The 16180-nt window shown below is 37.2% G+C and overlaps 1 protein-coding gene across 5 annotated transcripts in view; it reads left to right on the top strand.

Moving 5' to 3' along the window:
- Positions 1-16180, top strand: part of TTC29 (tetratricopeptide repeat domain 29) — a 265988-nt gene that overhangs the window by 148606 nt on the left and 101202 nt on the right. For all 5 annotated transcript variants that reach the window (XM_072621196.1, XM_072621197.1, XM_072621193.1 and 2 more), the window contains one exon: positions 750-873. In XM_072621196.1, coding sequence (XP_072477297.1) covers positions 750-873 — 124 coding nt within the window. The remainder of the gene's footprint in view (positions 1-749; positions 874-16180) is intronic.

The following is a 16180-nucleotide window of genomic DNA, read 5'->3' as shown; positions in this document are numbered from 1 at the left end:
CTATGAAGTTTGGATTCAGTCCAAAGGCCACACTTGAGGACCTAGATGTCCACATGTGGTCTCAAGGATGCAGGATCTCCACCTCTTTGTCAGGGGTTGTCCTACAATGCTAGGAGAAAAAAGTGTCTTGCATTACCTCCAGGGCCTAGCGTAGAATTAGGTACCTTGAAGACACTAACTGATTTTTTGGTCGTTTCTTGAGATTGATGAAGATATCATTAGTGGACGCAGTGCCCAAACTGTGATCACATACTTATGCCAGGGAGAAGTACTGTAGGTTGAACTGGCATTTTGTATTGTCCCACTTAGGGAGAGCATTTCTTTCTCACGTGATACATTTCCCCAGAGTTTCAACATGTTAGCAATTCTTAATCTACCCACAGATCTTCATGGGGATATCAATCTTTCTAGAAGTTCAACAAAACAAAACAGTCCAAAGGTCTTGATTTCTCCCTCAGGCACAAGGGCAATGGACCTCTTTTTGGTGGTCTCACTAATCTAGAAGCTTGACAAAATACCCCATTTATTTCCTACTGTATTTCAAATCCTGGAAAATGTCCCTGGGTGGAATAATTCAAAATCACCTTAGGTTGTTAACTGACACACCTAGAACAGACTGGAAGGGTTGAATAAACTTCAGACTCACCAGGACAGAAAGGGGAGGGGGGAGAGGAGTGAAGAAGAGGATCAGTCCTTAGTCACTTCTTAACCCATATTTCAGGAATTTTTCTCTTCTTATTCAATTCCAGCCAAGGAAACATGATGGAAGCCATTGCTTTCTTGGAAAAAGTTGTGGAAATTGCAAAAAATACTTACCAAAGAAGAAGAGTGGTAGAAGCCTGTACAATGCTTGGGGATATTTACAATGCAAAAGTGAGTATTTTTAGGAAGATATGGATATGTTACACCCTTCCACCCCTTTGACCCTCATCATATTATATTAATTCTTCCTCTGCCTACAAAATTTAATAACTGTTCCAAACATGAGTCAGCAAGGGGCTTGTTGCTATTATCTCTGCCTTTTGGTTGGAAAGCTTAAAATAAAAATTGTCTAATGAGAAATTGACAGCTTAGAGGGAGAGAAATCATTGAAAGAACTTGTTGAGGGAGGAGGAATGGGAGGCAGAGAAAGACCTAGTGTCTGTGATTGACAACAAATTGTTCATCATCTCTGAAAGTTGGTGGAGAATAGAAGAAAAGCCACAAGGATGTTTTCCAGTTTCCAACAAAGGGAAGAAAGTGAAATTATACAATATAAGCCATTGAACTTGTCTTTGATTCTTGGCAAAATGCTACCAAGTATCATGGCAGCGATGCCAAAGAGCTAGCATGTCTCCATCAAGAACTGGTCAGACCAGACTAAACTCATTTCTTTTGTTTTTTACCTTCATATACATAAAGGGTTAAGCCAGTAGTTCAGGAGACTACTGATAGTTCACTGGTTTTAATGGATTTTAACAAAGCATTTTACAAAGTCTCTGATTCTCATCTTGAGAAAAATAAGGATAGATATAGGTTAGAGTTAGACCATTAGGTAGATTCAGAATTGGTTGAATGATTGGTCTCAAAAACCACTCACCAATTGACTGGGGCCATCTTGGAAAGAGATCTCTAGTGGAGTGCCCCAAAGGGCTGCATTTAATCTTTAGCTGTATAGGTGGCACTAAGTCAAGCTTTATGACAAGATCTGAAAGATCAACTGACTAGAATGTTGAGTCAAATTTTATATGATGAAATTTAAATTTGAATTTAAAAAGACGCAGCTAATATAATGGATAGAGTGCTGGACTTGGAGTTGGGAAGACCTGAGTTCAAATTCAACTGCAAACACTTAATAGCTGTGTGACTTTAGGCAAGTGACTTAACTTTTTTCGGTCTCAGTTTTCTCATCCATAAAATGGGGTAAATAATAGCACTTACCTCCTAGGACTGTTGTGAGAATAAAATGAGATAACATTTGTAAAGTTCTTTGAAAACTTTAAATTGTGGAGATTTTAGAGGGAACTTGATGGTCTTTTTGTTGTGTTTGAAGGATTGTCATAGGAAGAAGAGTTAAGCCCTAGAGAACAGGACCCTCCTGGAGTCCTGTAGAAACCCCCAAGAAGTGGATTGAGGCTCAATGTAAGAAGAAAATCCCTGAAGATTAGACTTGTGCAATAATGGAACAGGTTGCTTCAGAGACAGTACCTTCCCCTCTTTGGAGCTCCTTGTGGTTGTTGTTTGCCCTTGGTTACTGAAGAGGAACATGTTGTGGGTGAATTGGATTTAAGTGAGGCAGGACTGTGCAAAGTCACCAGCCTCACTCTCTCCTCTGGAGGCATCTGGGCCCAGTGGCAAGGTCTAGGTCATGATGACTGGAGATGGCCCTTGATTCATTGCTAGATCTTAGCTTTTTAAGCTAAGTCTTTAACAAGTCTCAGTCTGGTTGAAGTAACATCTATTTAGTGATTAAGGTTAGGTAAGAAATGAGGCAGAGAATGGTCTCTTTTACCTAGTCAAAAGAAAAATTGATCTGGGAAAGGACCCTCAGGGTTTCTGGCCAAAGCAGAAACAATTGCTGTTTACATTCTCTTTGAGTCAATCAGGGCCCAAGTATAGACCAAGTGGGGCTTAGCCTGGTACCTATTGTTGATTAATCAATCAAAAGCAGAATGATTTGGGTTCCACTAAGTTCACTGTGGATGACCACTTGGCAGAATGTTGTAGTGCTATTCCTCAGATAGATAGAGGCTGACTCAAATGACTTCTGGTATCCTCCTCCAAGGCTGAGATTCTGTGTTTTATAAACTTTACATCTCCTTCCATACTTAGCTGTACACACAGTAGGTTTTAATAAATTCTTGTCGAAGTGAAGACTGAAAAAGCAGGCCTCATTCACTCCCATTAGTCTAGAAGCTTGATAAAATACCAGATTTTTCTCCAGCCATGTTTCAAGCCCAGGCAAATAGGGAAAAATAGTCAAGGATATTGAATTTATAAGAGCTAACATTTATATGGAGCTTAGTTATGTGCCAGGCACTGTGAAAAACTCTTTATAAATATTGTCCCATTTGATCCTCACAACAATCATAGGAGGTAGGTGCTATTATTATCCCCATTTTACAGATGAAGGAATGGAGGCAAACAGAAGTTCAGTGACTTGCCAGGGTCATACAGCTAGTAAATGTCTGAGGCTGGATTTAAACTATGGTCTTCCTGACTCCATATACCCTAAAGATCTTGCTCTGTATCTGATTTCTGAGGAGGTACTCTTTTTTATTGTATTTATTTATTTATTGTTAGATTTCAACATTCATTTCCACAAAATTTTGAGTTCCAATTTTTCTTCCCATCTCTCCCCTCCCTCCACCCCATAATACTTTGCATTCTGATTACCCCTTCCCTCAATGTACCCTCCCTTCTATCACACCCCACCCTTCCCTTAATCCCATTTTCTCTCTTTTCTTGTAGGCCAAGATAAATTTCTATACCCCATTACCTGTGTTTCTTATTTCTCAGTTATATGCAATAATAATTCTCAACATTAGTTTCTAATACTTTGAAATCCAACTTCTCTCCCTCCTTCCCTCCCTACCCTTCTGCACTGAGAAGGCAAGCAATTCAATACAGGCCATATATATGTCATCTTGCAAAAGACTTCCATAACAATCATGTTGTGTAACACTAACTATGTTGCCTTCTATCCTACCCTGTCCCCCCCCTTTTTTATTCTCTCATTTGATCTTGTCCCTTCCCAAAAGTGTTTACTTCTAGTTACTCCCTTCTCTCATTTGCCCTCCCTTCTATCATCCCCCTTACCCCACTTGTCCCTTCCTCCCTTACATTCCTGTAGTGTAAGATGGATTTTCATACCAAATTTAATGAGGATGTTATTCCCTCCTTAAGTCATATGTGAAGAGAGTAAGCTTCACTTTTCCCCTCTCACCTTCTCCCTTTTCTCCTCCATTGAAAAAGATTTTTCTTATGTCTTTTATGAGTTATAACCTGCCCCATTCCATTTCTCTCTTTCTCCTCCCAGTATTTTCCTCTCTCATCCTTTAATTTTTGTTTTATTTTTTTATAGATATCATCTCTTCTCATTCAACTCAACCCATATTTTCTCTCTCTATGTGTGTGTGTGTGTGTGTGTGTGTGTATAATCCCTCTGAGAATACTGAGAAAAGTCTCAAGTGTTATAAATATTATCTTGCCATGTAGGAATGTAAACAGTTCAACTTTAGAAAGCCTTTTATGATTTCTCTTTCCTATTTACCTTTTCGTGCTTCTCTTGATTCTTGTGTTTGAAAGTCAAATTTTCTATACAGTTCTGGTCTTTTCATCATGAATACTTGAAAGTCCTCTACATCATTGAATGACCATTTATCCCTTGAAGTATTATACTCAGTTTTGCTGGGTTGGGGATTCTTGGTTTTAATTCCAGTTCCTTTAACTTCTGGAGTATCCTATTCCAAACTCTTTGATCCCTTAATGTAGAAGCTGCCAGATCCTGTGTTATCTTAATTGTATTTCCACAGTACTCGAATTGTTTCTTTCTAACTGCTTGCAATATTTTCTCCTTGACCTAGGAACTCTGAAATTTGGCCACAATATTCCTAGGAGTTTCTCTTTTTCAGGAGGTGATCAGTGAATTTTTTCAATATTTATTTTGCCCTCTGGTTCTAGAATATCATCACAGTTTTCCTTGATAATTTCATGGAAGATAATGTCTAGGTTCTTTTATTGATCATGACTTTCAGATAGTCCCATAATTTTTAAATTTTCTCTCCTGGATCTATTTTCCAGGTCAGTTGTTTTTCCAATGAGATGTTTCACATTATCTTCTATTTTTTCAAACTTTTAGTTTTGTTTTCTAACTTCTTGGTTTATCTCATAGTCATTAGCTTCTCTGAACTTGATTCTCTGTTTTAAAGAACTATTTTGTTCAGTGAGCTTTTGAACCTTCTTTTCCATTTGGCTAATTCTGCTTTTGAAAGCCTTCTTCTCCTCATTGGCTTTTTGGACCTCTTTTTCCAATTGAGTTAAATTTTAAAAGAGTTATTTTCCTCAGCATCTTTTTGGTTATCCTTTAGCAGGCTGCTGACATGCTTTTCAGGCTCTTCTATGGCCTGAGCCCATTTCATATTCATTTTGGAGGTGCTGGAGGCAGAGGCCTTGACTTCCTCTGACGGTATGCCTTGTTCTTCCTCATCTGAAAGGATGGAATGAGACACCTGTTCACCAAGAAAGTAACCTTCTATGGTCTTATTCTTTTCCTCTTTTTTGGGCATTTTCCCAGACAGTTACTTGACTTCTGAATCCTTTGTCAAGAGGAGGGTCCTAGTGCTCCTCCTCTCCCCAGTACCATGTTCAAGGCTGAGATTCAGATCAGCTGCTCAAGTCCCCCAGGGGTTTTGGTTGGGGGCAGGGTCACCACTGAGGGCTGAGGTTCAGATCAGCTGCTCAATTCTGCCAGAGGCTTTATGCTGAGCTTCCTGAACAATGGACCCAGGCTGCTTATGCGTAGCTGTCCACCACCTGCTGCTTCTGCTCCCTGGGGCCAGTGCTGGGAGAACCCCGTTCCTTTCTCTTCCAGCTGGGAAAGCCCTCCCACACTGACCTGTGGATCTTTCTTTGTCACTTGTGGGTTGAGGGATCTGGGACCCTCCCTGCTGGGAATTCTGCCCCAGAGGTCTATTCAGGCCCTGTTCCTCCCAGTCATGCACAGCCAGGACTGGCTTGCACTCTGCTCAGGATCTCATGAGATAGACCTTTCCTGTTGGCCTTCTGGGTTACCTTTTGCTGGAAACCTCTTTCACTGTGTTCTGTGGCTTCTGCTGCTCTAGACTTTGCTGAGAGTCATTTTTTACAGGTATTTTGTGGGCTGTGGGGGAAGCACTAGAATATATACATCTTTCTACTCTGCCATCTTGGCTCCATGCCCCCAAGGAGGTACTTTTTAAAGTTAGAACTCTGCACAAGGAAGTTTGCTCTTTTTAATTTTGTTTAGTGAGGAGCAGAGAGAAAGCAAAACAAATGAAGGATGGAGTATCATCATTTGCGAGGCCTTTGCAGTGGTCTAAGAGCAAACTGATGAAAATCTGAATTAGGGAGGTGGTGATAGGAAACAGAAATAGATGATAGTTGGGAGAGAAACTAAGGTAGAATAAATAGAATTGGGCAACTAATTGGAGGTTAAGTCTGGTAAAGAGAAAAGAAATTGAAAGATGTTAATGGTTTTAAGTAGAGATAATGATTAGACAAATTACAATGTTGGGAGAAAGAACAACACTTTTGGTATGAGGGTGAATTCAGCTTAAAATAAACCAAATCTGAACTGCCAGTGGAAAATGCAAGTGGGGATATCTCTCACAGGTAGTTAGAGGTGTGGGACTGGAGCTAAGGTGAGTTATCAGAGCTGGAAATAGAAATCCATTTGAACTAGTCCTAGGTCCATTGCACTAGGCTTTATGGTGAGCTCTAGAGACCATGGTAGGGTGAAGATATGGTGGAAATGAGCTTTCTATCCTCAAGGAGACATGTTGTGGGAGGCATGTCTATAAATAGCCACATATAAGGTAATCTCAAAATAGATGAAAGGTAGTGTTAGAAAAGAGAAAGCCTATAGTACTTGAGAGAACCAGAAGAAGCCTCCTGCAGAAACTTATATTGGAGCTGATTCTCGAAGAAAACCAAGGATTCTCGGGCACAGATGAAGAAGGAATGGGCATGGGGCATAGGGGATATCACTGCAGAGGCATGGGGAAAGAAGACAGAGTGTAACGCTCAGGAAATAGCAAGTAAGCCAACATGGCTAGGTCACAGAGTATGTGGATGGGAGAAAGTCTAATATTATTAAAGTAGGATACAGTCAGATTGTGAAAAACTGTAGATTGCCAACAAGAAACTTTAGACAAGTCTAGACTAGTTTTCAGCTGTTTGTTTCCTCTAGAAACTATTCACATGGAACTTGCTGATGGCAGCATCTTCTTCTGAAGCTTATAGGCAAACAATAATTTTTTAGGGACAGTATAAATATATATTATATATAACTTAGATGCAATATATATATGAATATAACCAGAATACAGTTGGAACCATAAATTTATTGTTCCCCACAAGCCTTTTATAATTTGCAATGCGCTTTCATATAGAACATGCAACATTCAATGTTTCCTTTCTTCCATAATTCTTCATAAAGATGGTCACATTCCAACCACTTTCAACAAGTCCATTTTCAAGAATAGCCAAAATTCTAACTGTGAATAAGAATACTGTGATCTGGGTTCATTCAGAATGTAACATCCTCCGAAGAGCTATGAGGACTCCCTTGGGTCTCAATCCCTTTCACAGGAATGTCCTTTAGTTTCCATACTACCTTTCTTTAGATTTAGAGGTACTCAAATGCTTTATTGTAGGCATCTCCAAAGAATAATTCAGATTCTGTAAATTGTAAATAAACAGATTCTGTAAATTGCCTTTGGTCTTATAATACAAACCAGGTAATAACTTAATTCACTTTAATACTATGAATCTTCTCTCAGTCAAGAATAATTCTTCTAAATTCCCTTTCTTTACTTCATGGGCATTTGTAGACTATAAGAATATTTTGTAGGAAAAAATTAAGAGGAATAGGTAATACTACCATCATCAGGATGATAGAGAATTGTTTCTAGGACTAACTATCCAAATCTTTGCTATGATCACAAGCAAAAGAATTCTGTGGTCTTGTTATGATCTGTATACATTATGTATTATGATACCAAGACATAGTTCTGATAGTTCTAGTATTTGACATGAGTAATAGTCTGGATGAAAGAAACAACACACATGATTCGTAGGAGTTTGTTAAACCAGTAAGGAGGGATGTGGACATTGGCAGAACCCTGAGAGGGTCTGCCAGTTTTCCATCATGATTTTCCAGTTTTCCAAAATAATTTACGACTTTATAGCAGCAAATTTGATCATGTATTTTTAATTTTTTAAAAAATTATTATCAACTGACAAACTAAAAATCCATCAAAAATCAAGGCTAAATAATAATGCAAATTAAATGAATTGTTGATTTGATGTTAAATATTATTTAGATCACTTGATTTTTTTTCTAGAATTTTCCAAGAAATATCATTTCTTAAGTTTCTATAGTGTACAGTGGGCACCATTCTGGGTAGCAGTGGTATGGTAGAGAATGTATGCAGACTTGGTGTCAGGAAGATCTATGTTCAAACTCTGCCTCTGACAATTACTAGCTATGTGACCAGTAGTAATGAATTTAACCTTCAGTTTTAGTCTCTCCATCTATAGAGAGACTATACTTTAGGGCTGCCTCATAAGATTGTGATATCTCAAATGATATAGTGTATGTAAACTGTTCTGCAAACTCTGAAGTTTATATACAACATCAGTCATGATTATCTTTTAAAAGTGATCTCATGAGGACAAGGATTGTTTGTTTCTTTCTTTTTTTATCCAGAACACTTAGCATGGTGGCTGGTACATAGTGGATACTTGATAAATGATGAGTGAATAAATGAATGAATGAATTCTGAAAGTGATTAGAGAAAGGAATCAAATTCTTTGTTCTCCAACATGCACTTGTGTTTTGGGCTTTAATAGTACTCAATGAGCAGTACATCGTATAATCCAATCCGATCCAGGAAATGTTTATTAAGCATCTACTATGTGCTAAGCCCCGGAGATACAACTGATGATGATGATGATGATGATGATGATGATGATGATGATGATGATGATGATGATAAAACAGTTCCTGTTTTCAGGGAGTTTACAATCTAATAGGGGAAGACAACACAAAAAAAGGAGGCCAGAAAGCAGGGGTAGAAGGGAAAGTCCAGAGGGTATCTTGTTCAGCGGAGTTGAAATCAGGCAGTGTAGCAGATGCAGAGTGGAGTGAACTTAAGTCCATTTTTTGTCTTCTCTAAAGGAAGGTATTGGGAGGACTTTAGTACTCCGCCCTCCAGCCCTTTAATCAGAGGGGAGAGTATACTGAGGGAGGTGGTGGGAGTCAAGATTTGAGTTACCAACTGGTCATGATTAGCAGTGATGAGCCTAACCTGGGAGAGGCATCTTGTTCAATTGGAATTGAAACCAAGCAGAACAGTAGATCATACAAGAATAACTTAAATTCTTTAGATGATTTTAAAATTTTCTTTTTCTACTTCTTTTTTCTTCATGAACTTTCCCTTTCTCCAGTAGCTTCTGAGGTCTTCTGCTTTTCAGAGCATCAGTGATCCTAATGGATGTATGTATATTGGCCTTTTCTGTTCAACTTTCAGGAAGTTCCCCTATGCAAAGATCTCTCTTACTTAGCAGTAACCATTTTCCATGTTTTCAAAGCCCTCAAAGATGCTAGCAACCAGTATATTGATTGGGATAAAATGCTAATTATGGAAATTTACAAAGTGTTATTTTTTTGTTTGGAAGAGGTATTCATTTACAAATCCATTTGCAGCTTCTTTGGTAGGTGAAGGTCTCTGAGTAACATAAAGAGGAAAGGTATACCGAGGTTAAGGTTCATGCTCCATTAAGGAAGTTTGATGGAATAACTATGTTGCTTCTTTTTCTTCTCATTTTTGAGATAGGATGACATACTAATTTGATGATCTCTTAAGCATCCTTCCAAGCACCCTGTTCTCTAAAGACTAGATAAAATTAAATCATTTCTTAGCTCTAATCTTTACTTGTTTCTGAGATTTTTATTCTATAATTTACTTTATCCCTATTGTCTAGTGGAAGATTTACAATTGTATTCAAACCAATTTTGGGGAACACCTAATAGTTGCAGAGTACTATTTTTCTTTATCATTGACATTTTTCTCAGAAGACATAAGTCTTCTGAGTCTAGAAAGCAATTTATGTTTTATAAGAAAAACTCCCTTTATAAGTCCATGAGCAAAATTACTTTCTTTTTTTCCTGTCATCTGTTTTTATGTAAATTTATTTATTTTAAGTTTTCCACATTCAGTTCCATAAAATTTTGAATTTCTAATTGTCTCCCCATCTCCCCCAATTCCCCTAATCCCACCCCAAGAGAGTGTGCATTCTGATTGCCCTTTCCTCCAATATGCCCTCCCTTCTATCATCCACCCCCCCCCCCCTTGTTCCCTTCCCTTCTATTTTCCTGTAGGGTAAGATAGATTTCTATTCCCCATTGCTTATATATCTTATTTCCTAGTCATCACATGTAAAAAAAAAACAAAAACAAAAACAAAAAACCTCTAGCATTCATTTTTAAACCTTTGAGTTCCACATTCTCTCCCTTTCCCCCTCCCCACCTATCCTCACTGAGAAGGCAAGCAATTAGATAAAGGTTATACATGTGTGGTCTTGCAAAACACCTCCATAACAGTGATGTTGTAAAGGACTAACTATATTTCCCTCTATCCTGTCCCATCCTCCATTTATTCAATTCTCTCCCTTGACCTGTCCCTCTACCAAAGTGTTTGCTTATGATTTCCCCTTCCACCAATCTGCCATCCCATCTATTATCCCCCCTCTCTTATCCCCTTCCCTCCTGCTTTCCTGTAGGGTAAGATAAACTTCCATACCCAATTGAGTGTGTATCTTATTCCCTCCTGAAGCCAAATCTGATGAAAGGAAGGCTCATTTATTCCCTCTCACCTTCCCCTTCTTTCCCTCCATTGTAAAAGTTTTTTCTAGCCTCTTTTATATGAGATGATTTACCACTTTCTACCTCTCCTTTTCTCTTTCTCCTAATACATTTCTCTCAACCCTTAATTTTCTTTTTTAGATATGAACCCTTCATATATTCAACTGACCCTGTGCATTGACTCTCTCTCTCTCTCTCTCTCTCTCCATATACATATATATAATATATACGTATATATATATATGCATGCAGACACACACACACACACATATATATATATATATATATGTACACACACACACACACATACACACATATATGTTTCCTCTAACTATCCTAATGCTGAGAAAGGTTTCATGAGTTTCAAATATCATCTGTCTATGTAGGAATGTAAACAGCTCAACTTTGATAAGTCCTTTATGGTTTCTCTTTCCTGTTTACCTTTTCATGTTTCTCTTGATTCTTATGTTTGAAAGTCAAACTTTCTAATCAGCTCTGGCCTTTTCTATTTCATTGAAATACCATTTTTGCCCTAAAGTATTATACTTAGTTTTGCTGGGTAGGTGATTCTCAGTTTTAATCCTATATCCTTTGAGAATATTTCTCTGGAATATCATATTCTAAACCCTCTGATCCTATCGTGTAGAAGCTGCTAAGTCCTGTGTTATCCTGATTGTTTTACCACAATACTTGAATTGTTTATTTCTAGCTGTTTATAATATTTTCTCCTTGATCTGAAAACTCTGGAATTTGGCTACAATATTCCTAGGAGATTTTCCTTTTGGGGTCTCTTTTAGGAGGTGATTGGTGGATTCTTTCCATTTCTATTTTACCCTCTGATTCTAGAATATCTGAGTTTTCATTGATAATTTCTAGAAAGACGGTATCTAGGATCTTTTTTTCATCATCTCTTTTATATAGTCCAATAATTTTTAAATTATCTCTCCTGGATCCATTTTCCAGTTGTTTTTCTAATAAGATACTTCACATTGTCTTCTATATTTTCATTCTTTTCATTGTCTTATAATTTCATGATTTCTCATAAAGTCATTGACTTCCATTTGCTTCATCCTAATTTTGAAGGAATTATTTTCTTTAGTGAGCCTTTGGACTTCTTTTTTCCATTTGGCTCATTCTACTTTTTAAGGCACTCTTTTCCTTGGCTTTTTGGACTTCTTTTGCCATTTGGATTAGTTTAATTTTAAAAGATGTTATCTTCTTCAGCATTTTGGGAGGTTTCCTTTAGCAAGCTCTTGACCCACTTTTCATGATTTTCTTGTATCACTCTCATTTCTCTTCCCAATTTTTGCTCTACTTCTCTTACTTGATTTTCAAAGCTCTTTTTGAGCTCTTCCATGGCCTGAGACCAATTCATATTTTTCTTAGAGGCTTTGGATGCAGGAGTTTTGTCTTTGTTGTCTTCTTCTGGCTGTATGTTTTTATCTTCCTTGTCACCAGTGACGTAAGAAAATAACTCTTCACCTAGAAAGTAAGAATCCATAGTCTGTTTCTTTTTCCCATTTTCTCATTTTCCTAGCCAATTTCTTGACTTTTGAGCTTTGTTAAGTGGAGGTCTCCAAGACCATCCTCCACTTCAGTGGTGACTGTAGCTGCTCTAGGGCTGGCCAGAGGCTGAGGCAGAGGCCAGGACTGGGGCTGGGACCAGACCATGTTCCCCTCTTAGCCATGTGAGAGACCCTTCCTACTGACCTTTGAAGCTGTCTTTAGTGTTTATGAGTTGAGAAGTCTGGAATCCACGGCAACCTCCAGCAACTCGATTCCCTAAGGCCTGCTCCCACTCAGTTCACACCAGCATGACCCACACTGAACTGCACTCCATTCCCAGCCTTTCCATCAACTTTTCAGATTGATTTGGGCTGGAAATTTGCTTCAGTCTGTCATTTTGTGTCTTCTTCTGCTCTAGAATTTGTTTAGAGTCATTTTTTGCATGTTTTGGGGGGGTTTGAGAGCAGAACTGTAGCAGGTTCCTGCTTATACTCTACCATCTTGGCTCTGTCCCACCCCCCAAAACTTTCAAGGCTAGTTTTTATGTGTCAGTGTGATATATAATAATAACACAACCCCCTTTGGGGTTTCACAAAAAATATATATATTGTTCATCCAGCACTTAGAAGTCAAATACATGGTTTTGTGTCTGTCATCACAAGAAACTTGAAAATAAGCCAACAAAAATGAAAAGCTCTATTTATGACTATAGTTGTGAAATCATGAGTTAGTTTTCATTATTTTATTTTTAACAACACTATAAAAGCTCATAATATGTCAACATTTGGACATGAAGCTCATAGAATAAATTTATGGGATAAATCTGGCTAAGAGTTTTAAGTGGTCCCTGATACTAGGAGGAGAAAGATCTTTGAAAGCTGATTAAAAATCAAAAGATATTGATAAATATGGCAAAGATTACATTAATGAGAAGAAGAAAATAACATAGGAGAAAAGGTGCTTCAGTTTTTAATTTTGTAGAAAAGCAGTTTTGTGGAAAGTCATGCATCTGTACTCTGACAATAGACTAATTATAATAAATCAAAATTATATTTGAGATTTATTCAAGAAAGCAAATTCCAGGATAGACCATGGGGACAACAAAAGACTTTAGGAGAGATAATTATCTTGGGAAAATGAACAACTCATTGAGAAATTATTGTTCAAGAATAGTATATCGAGTTTTGAACTATGAATTAAAATATAGGAATAACAGGTTCCTTTCCAGGAATGGAGTATACATTGTAAAAAAGGTGTAAGAAGAATGTATTTGTCAAGAAGCATCATGGTATAGTGGAGAGAGAGTTGGTCTTTGAGTTAAGACATAAGTCTAAGTCCTGTCTTACATACAACCACCAAACCAGATACCATAGAAAACAGCTACTCTGTAGGAAGAAGAAAAGCAGTAGAGAGGACACACAAAAGTTTACAGGAGACAAAATTCAAGAAAGAAGGCAGTGATAAAACCCCATCATCTGATATGGTCCACATACAAACATACAAAGTATGAGTAACAAACAATACTAGATAGAGATCCTAATGTAAGCTTATAAGTATCACTTGGACTTTTGGAGCTGAGATGCATAGGTTGAATGTGACTCTGGTAAGATAAATCTAATTCAAAAAGAAATGGGATGGGTGAAATGGGGGAATGAAGTTTCAATGCATATTGTGGAGGTATTATAAGTATATATTAAGAAGGTATGAGAATTTTGTACGAACAAAATTAATGCATTTCAATTAAGAAGAGAAGCTATCTAATATACTGCAGAGTACTCAGAAACAAAAATCTAATCTTTGTATTAAACATCCCAGATGAGAGCTTGGCATCCCAAAATAATAAAGACAATTAACAAATGAGACCAAAGGAAATTCCTCAACAGATAAGTGGTCTACAGATATGAACAAAGAGTTCTCGAAAGAAGAATTGCAAACTATTAATAAACATATGAAAGAATGCTTCAAATTGTTAATGATGAGAAGTGGAAATTAAAACAACCCTGCAAATTGATAAAAATGATAAAACATGAATATAATAAACATTATAGGGTTAGTAGGAAGATAAGCACACTAGGGTACTGTTGGTGAATCTGTGAATCAAGAAAAGCATTTTGGATACCAATTGGGAATTATGCAAATAAAGAGACCAAAATATTCATTGCCTTTGACCCAGAAATTACACTTTTAGGTGTCTACCCCAAGGAGGTCATCAATAAGAAGTCCCCATGTGTACCAAAGCACTCCTAGCAGCACTTTTAGTGATACTAAAGAATTGGAAACAATGTCAATGCCATCAACTGGGGAATGGCTAAACAAATTGTATTACATGAATGAATTGAATACTACTATGCTGTAAAAAATGATGACTATAAGGAATACAGAGAAGCATAGAAAAATCTACATGAACTGATGCAGAGTTCAATATAATATACGGATAAAACTATGTATTTGGGGAAAAAATAACCATGAAAAAAATTAAAATTAATTGCTGGAAAATTACAAAAACCAAGCATGACTCAAAAGAAGAAATATGAGAAGACATCCTCATCCCTTTTCAGATGTGGGAGATCCATGAATGTCATATATTGCATATAGTTTCAGACTTTTTTGATTATTGATCATAAATCATATACATACATATGCTGATTTATTTTTTTGCTTTTAAAATATTATTTATTATATGGAATGGCCTCTGGAGGAGAAGGAGGAGCAATACTAAAGGTGAAATTATAATTTTGCAAAAAACAACAAAAAACTTATTTTTAAAAAATCATAAAAAGAAAGGAAATAATGGAGAACAGTTTGAGTGAAGAATAACAGGCAAAAAAATAGAGGTGATATTGTCATTGGAATATACTGCAAAGTACTTGGACAGAAACAGAAACTGAAGAGATCATAGAAAGGTCCAAAAGGTCCAGAAAGAAGATGTGCTGTCATTGTGTTGGAGAACTTTAGTTAAAAGATCTGTCCTGGCACTCTTACTCTATTGAAAGCATAATTGTTCATGATTCCAATAGTTTTCCTTAAGGTTAACTTCAACCTTCAAAAAGTCAAGGAACCAAGGTAGGAAAATTCTATTTTGGATCTGATTCTCTCCATCCTGGCTGCAGAGGTTTAAAAAAAAAAAACTATGGAAACATTGGAATCACATGACCATTCCATATTATAACTTGTGTTAAGATGAGGGAAAATCTGAATAGAATGAGATATATACCCTAGATTTTTGAGAGAACAGAATTCAGAAGTTTCAGAGAAAAGACAAGTAGGATTCTATGGGCTGAAATTCCATAGGAGAAGCCAGCCCTTGAGGGGAGGGGAAATTCTCAAGAATGATCAAAGAATTAGCAGTCGCACATGCCATCACAAGGGAGGTGACAGGCCTACTAATTGTGTTCTACTCAGAGCATCTGGATGAAGGTGGCCAGTTCTGGGAACAGTATTTTAAAGAGGATATTGGTGAGCTGAAGCAAAACATGAAGAGCCTGAAAATCTATACAAGAATCAGTTGAAGGAACTGGGAATGCTTAGATTGGACAAGAAAAGACTTAGAGCAATCAAGGATCTGAAAGGATATTGTGTGAGAGAGGATGTAAATGTGTTGTATTTGGACTCAAATGGCAGAACTATGAATGACTGCTGGAAATTGTAGATTTTTTTTCGCTGTGAGAAAAACTATCCCAGCAATTAAAATTATCCAAAAGTGGAACAGGCTACCTTTGGAGAGAATGTGGATTCCACTTCCCCTGGATGTCTTTAGGCAAAGGCTGTAATGAATACTTGCTGAGTGTGTTGGAGAGCAGATTCTTGATGAGATAGATGAGTTGGAATAGATGTCAACTATGGTCCCTTTCAACCTTAAGTTTATCCACAATACCCCCAAATACAGGACATAGTGAGGCAATTTAGTGCAAATATGACCCTATATATAATTCTAAGAAATACTTAAATTATATTAATCATGTCCACTTCAATAATTAAATGATCTCTAATTTCATTTGTGTGGATACTCTCTCTCCCAATGCAAATAATAACCTCTCCATGATTTTATAGATAATCTCATAAGCTACT

Source organism: Notamacropus eugenii, chromosome 6 (genome assembly GCF_028372415.1).
Source record: "Notamacropus eugenii isolate mMacEug1 chromosome 6, mMacEug1.pri_v2, whole genome shotgun sequence".
In the NCBI taxonomy this organism is placed as follows: Eukaryota; Metazoa; Chordata; class Mammalia; order Diprotodontia; family Macropodidae; genus Notamacropus; species Notamacropus eugenii.
Note: the sequence above shows the minus strand (reverse complement) of the source record. Positions and strands in the feature narration are given on the sequence as shown.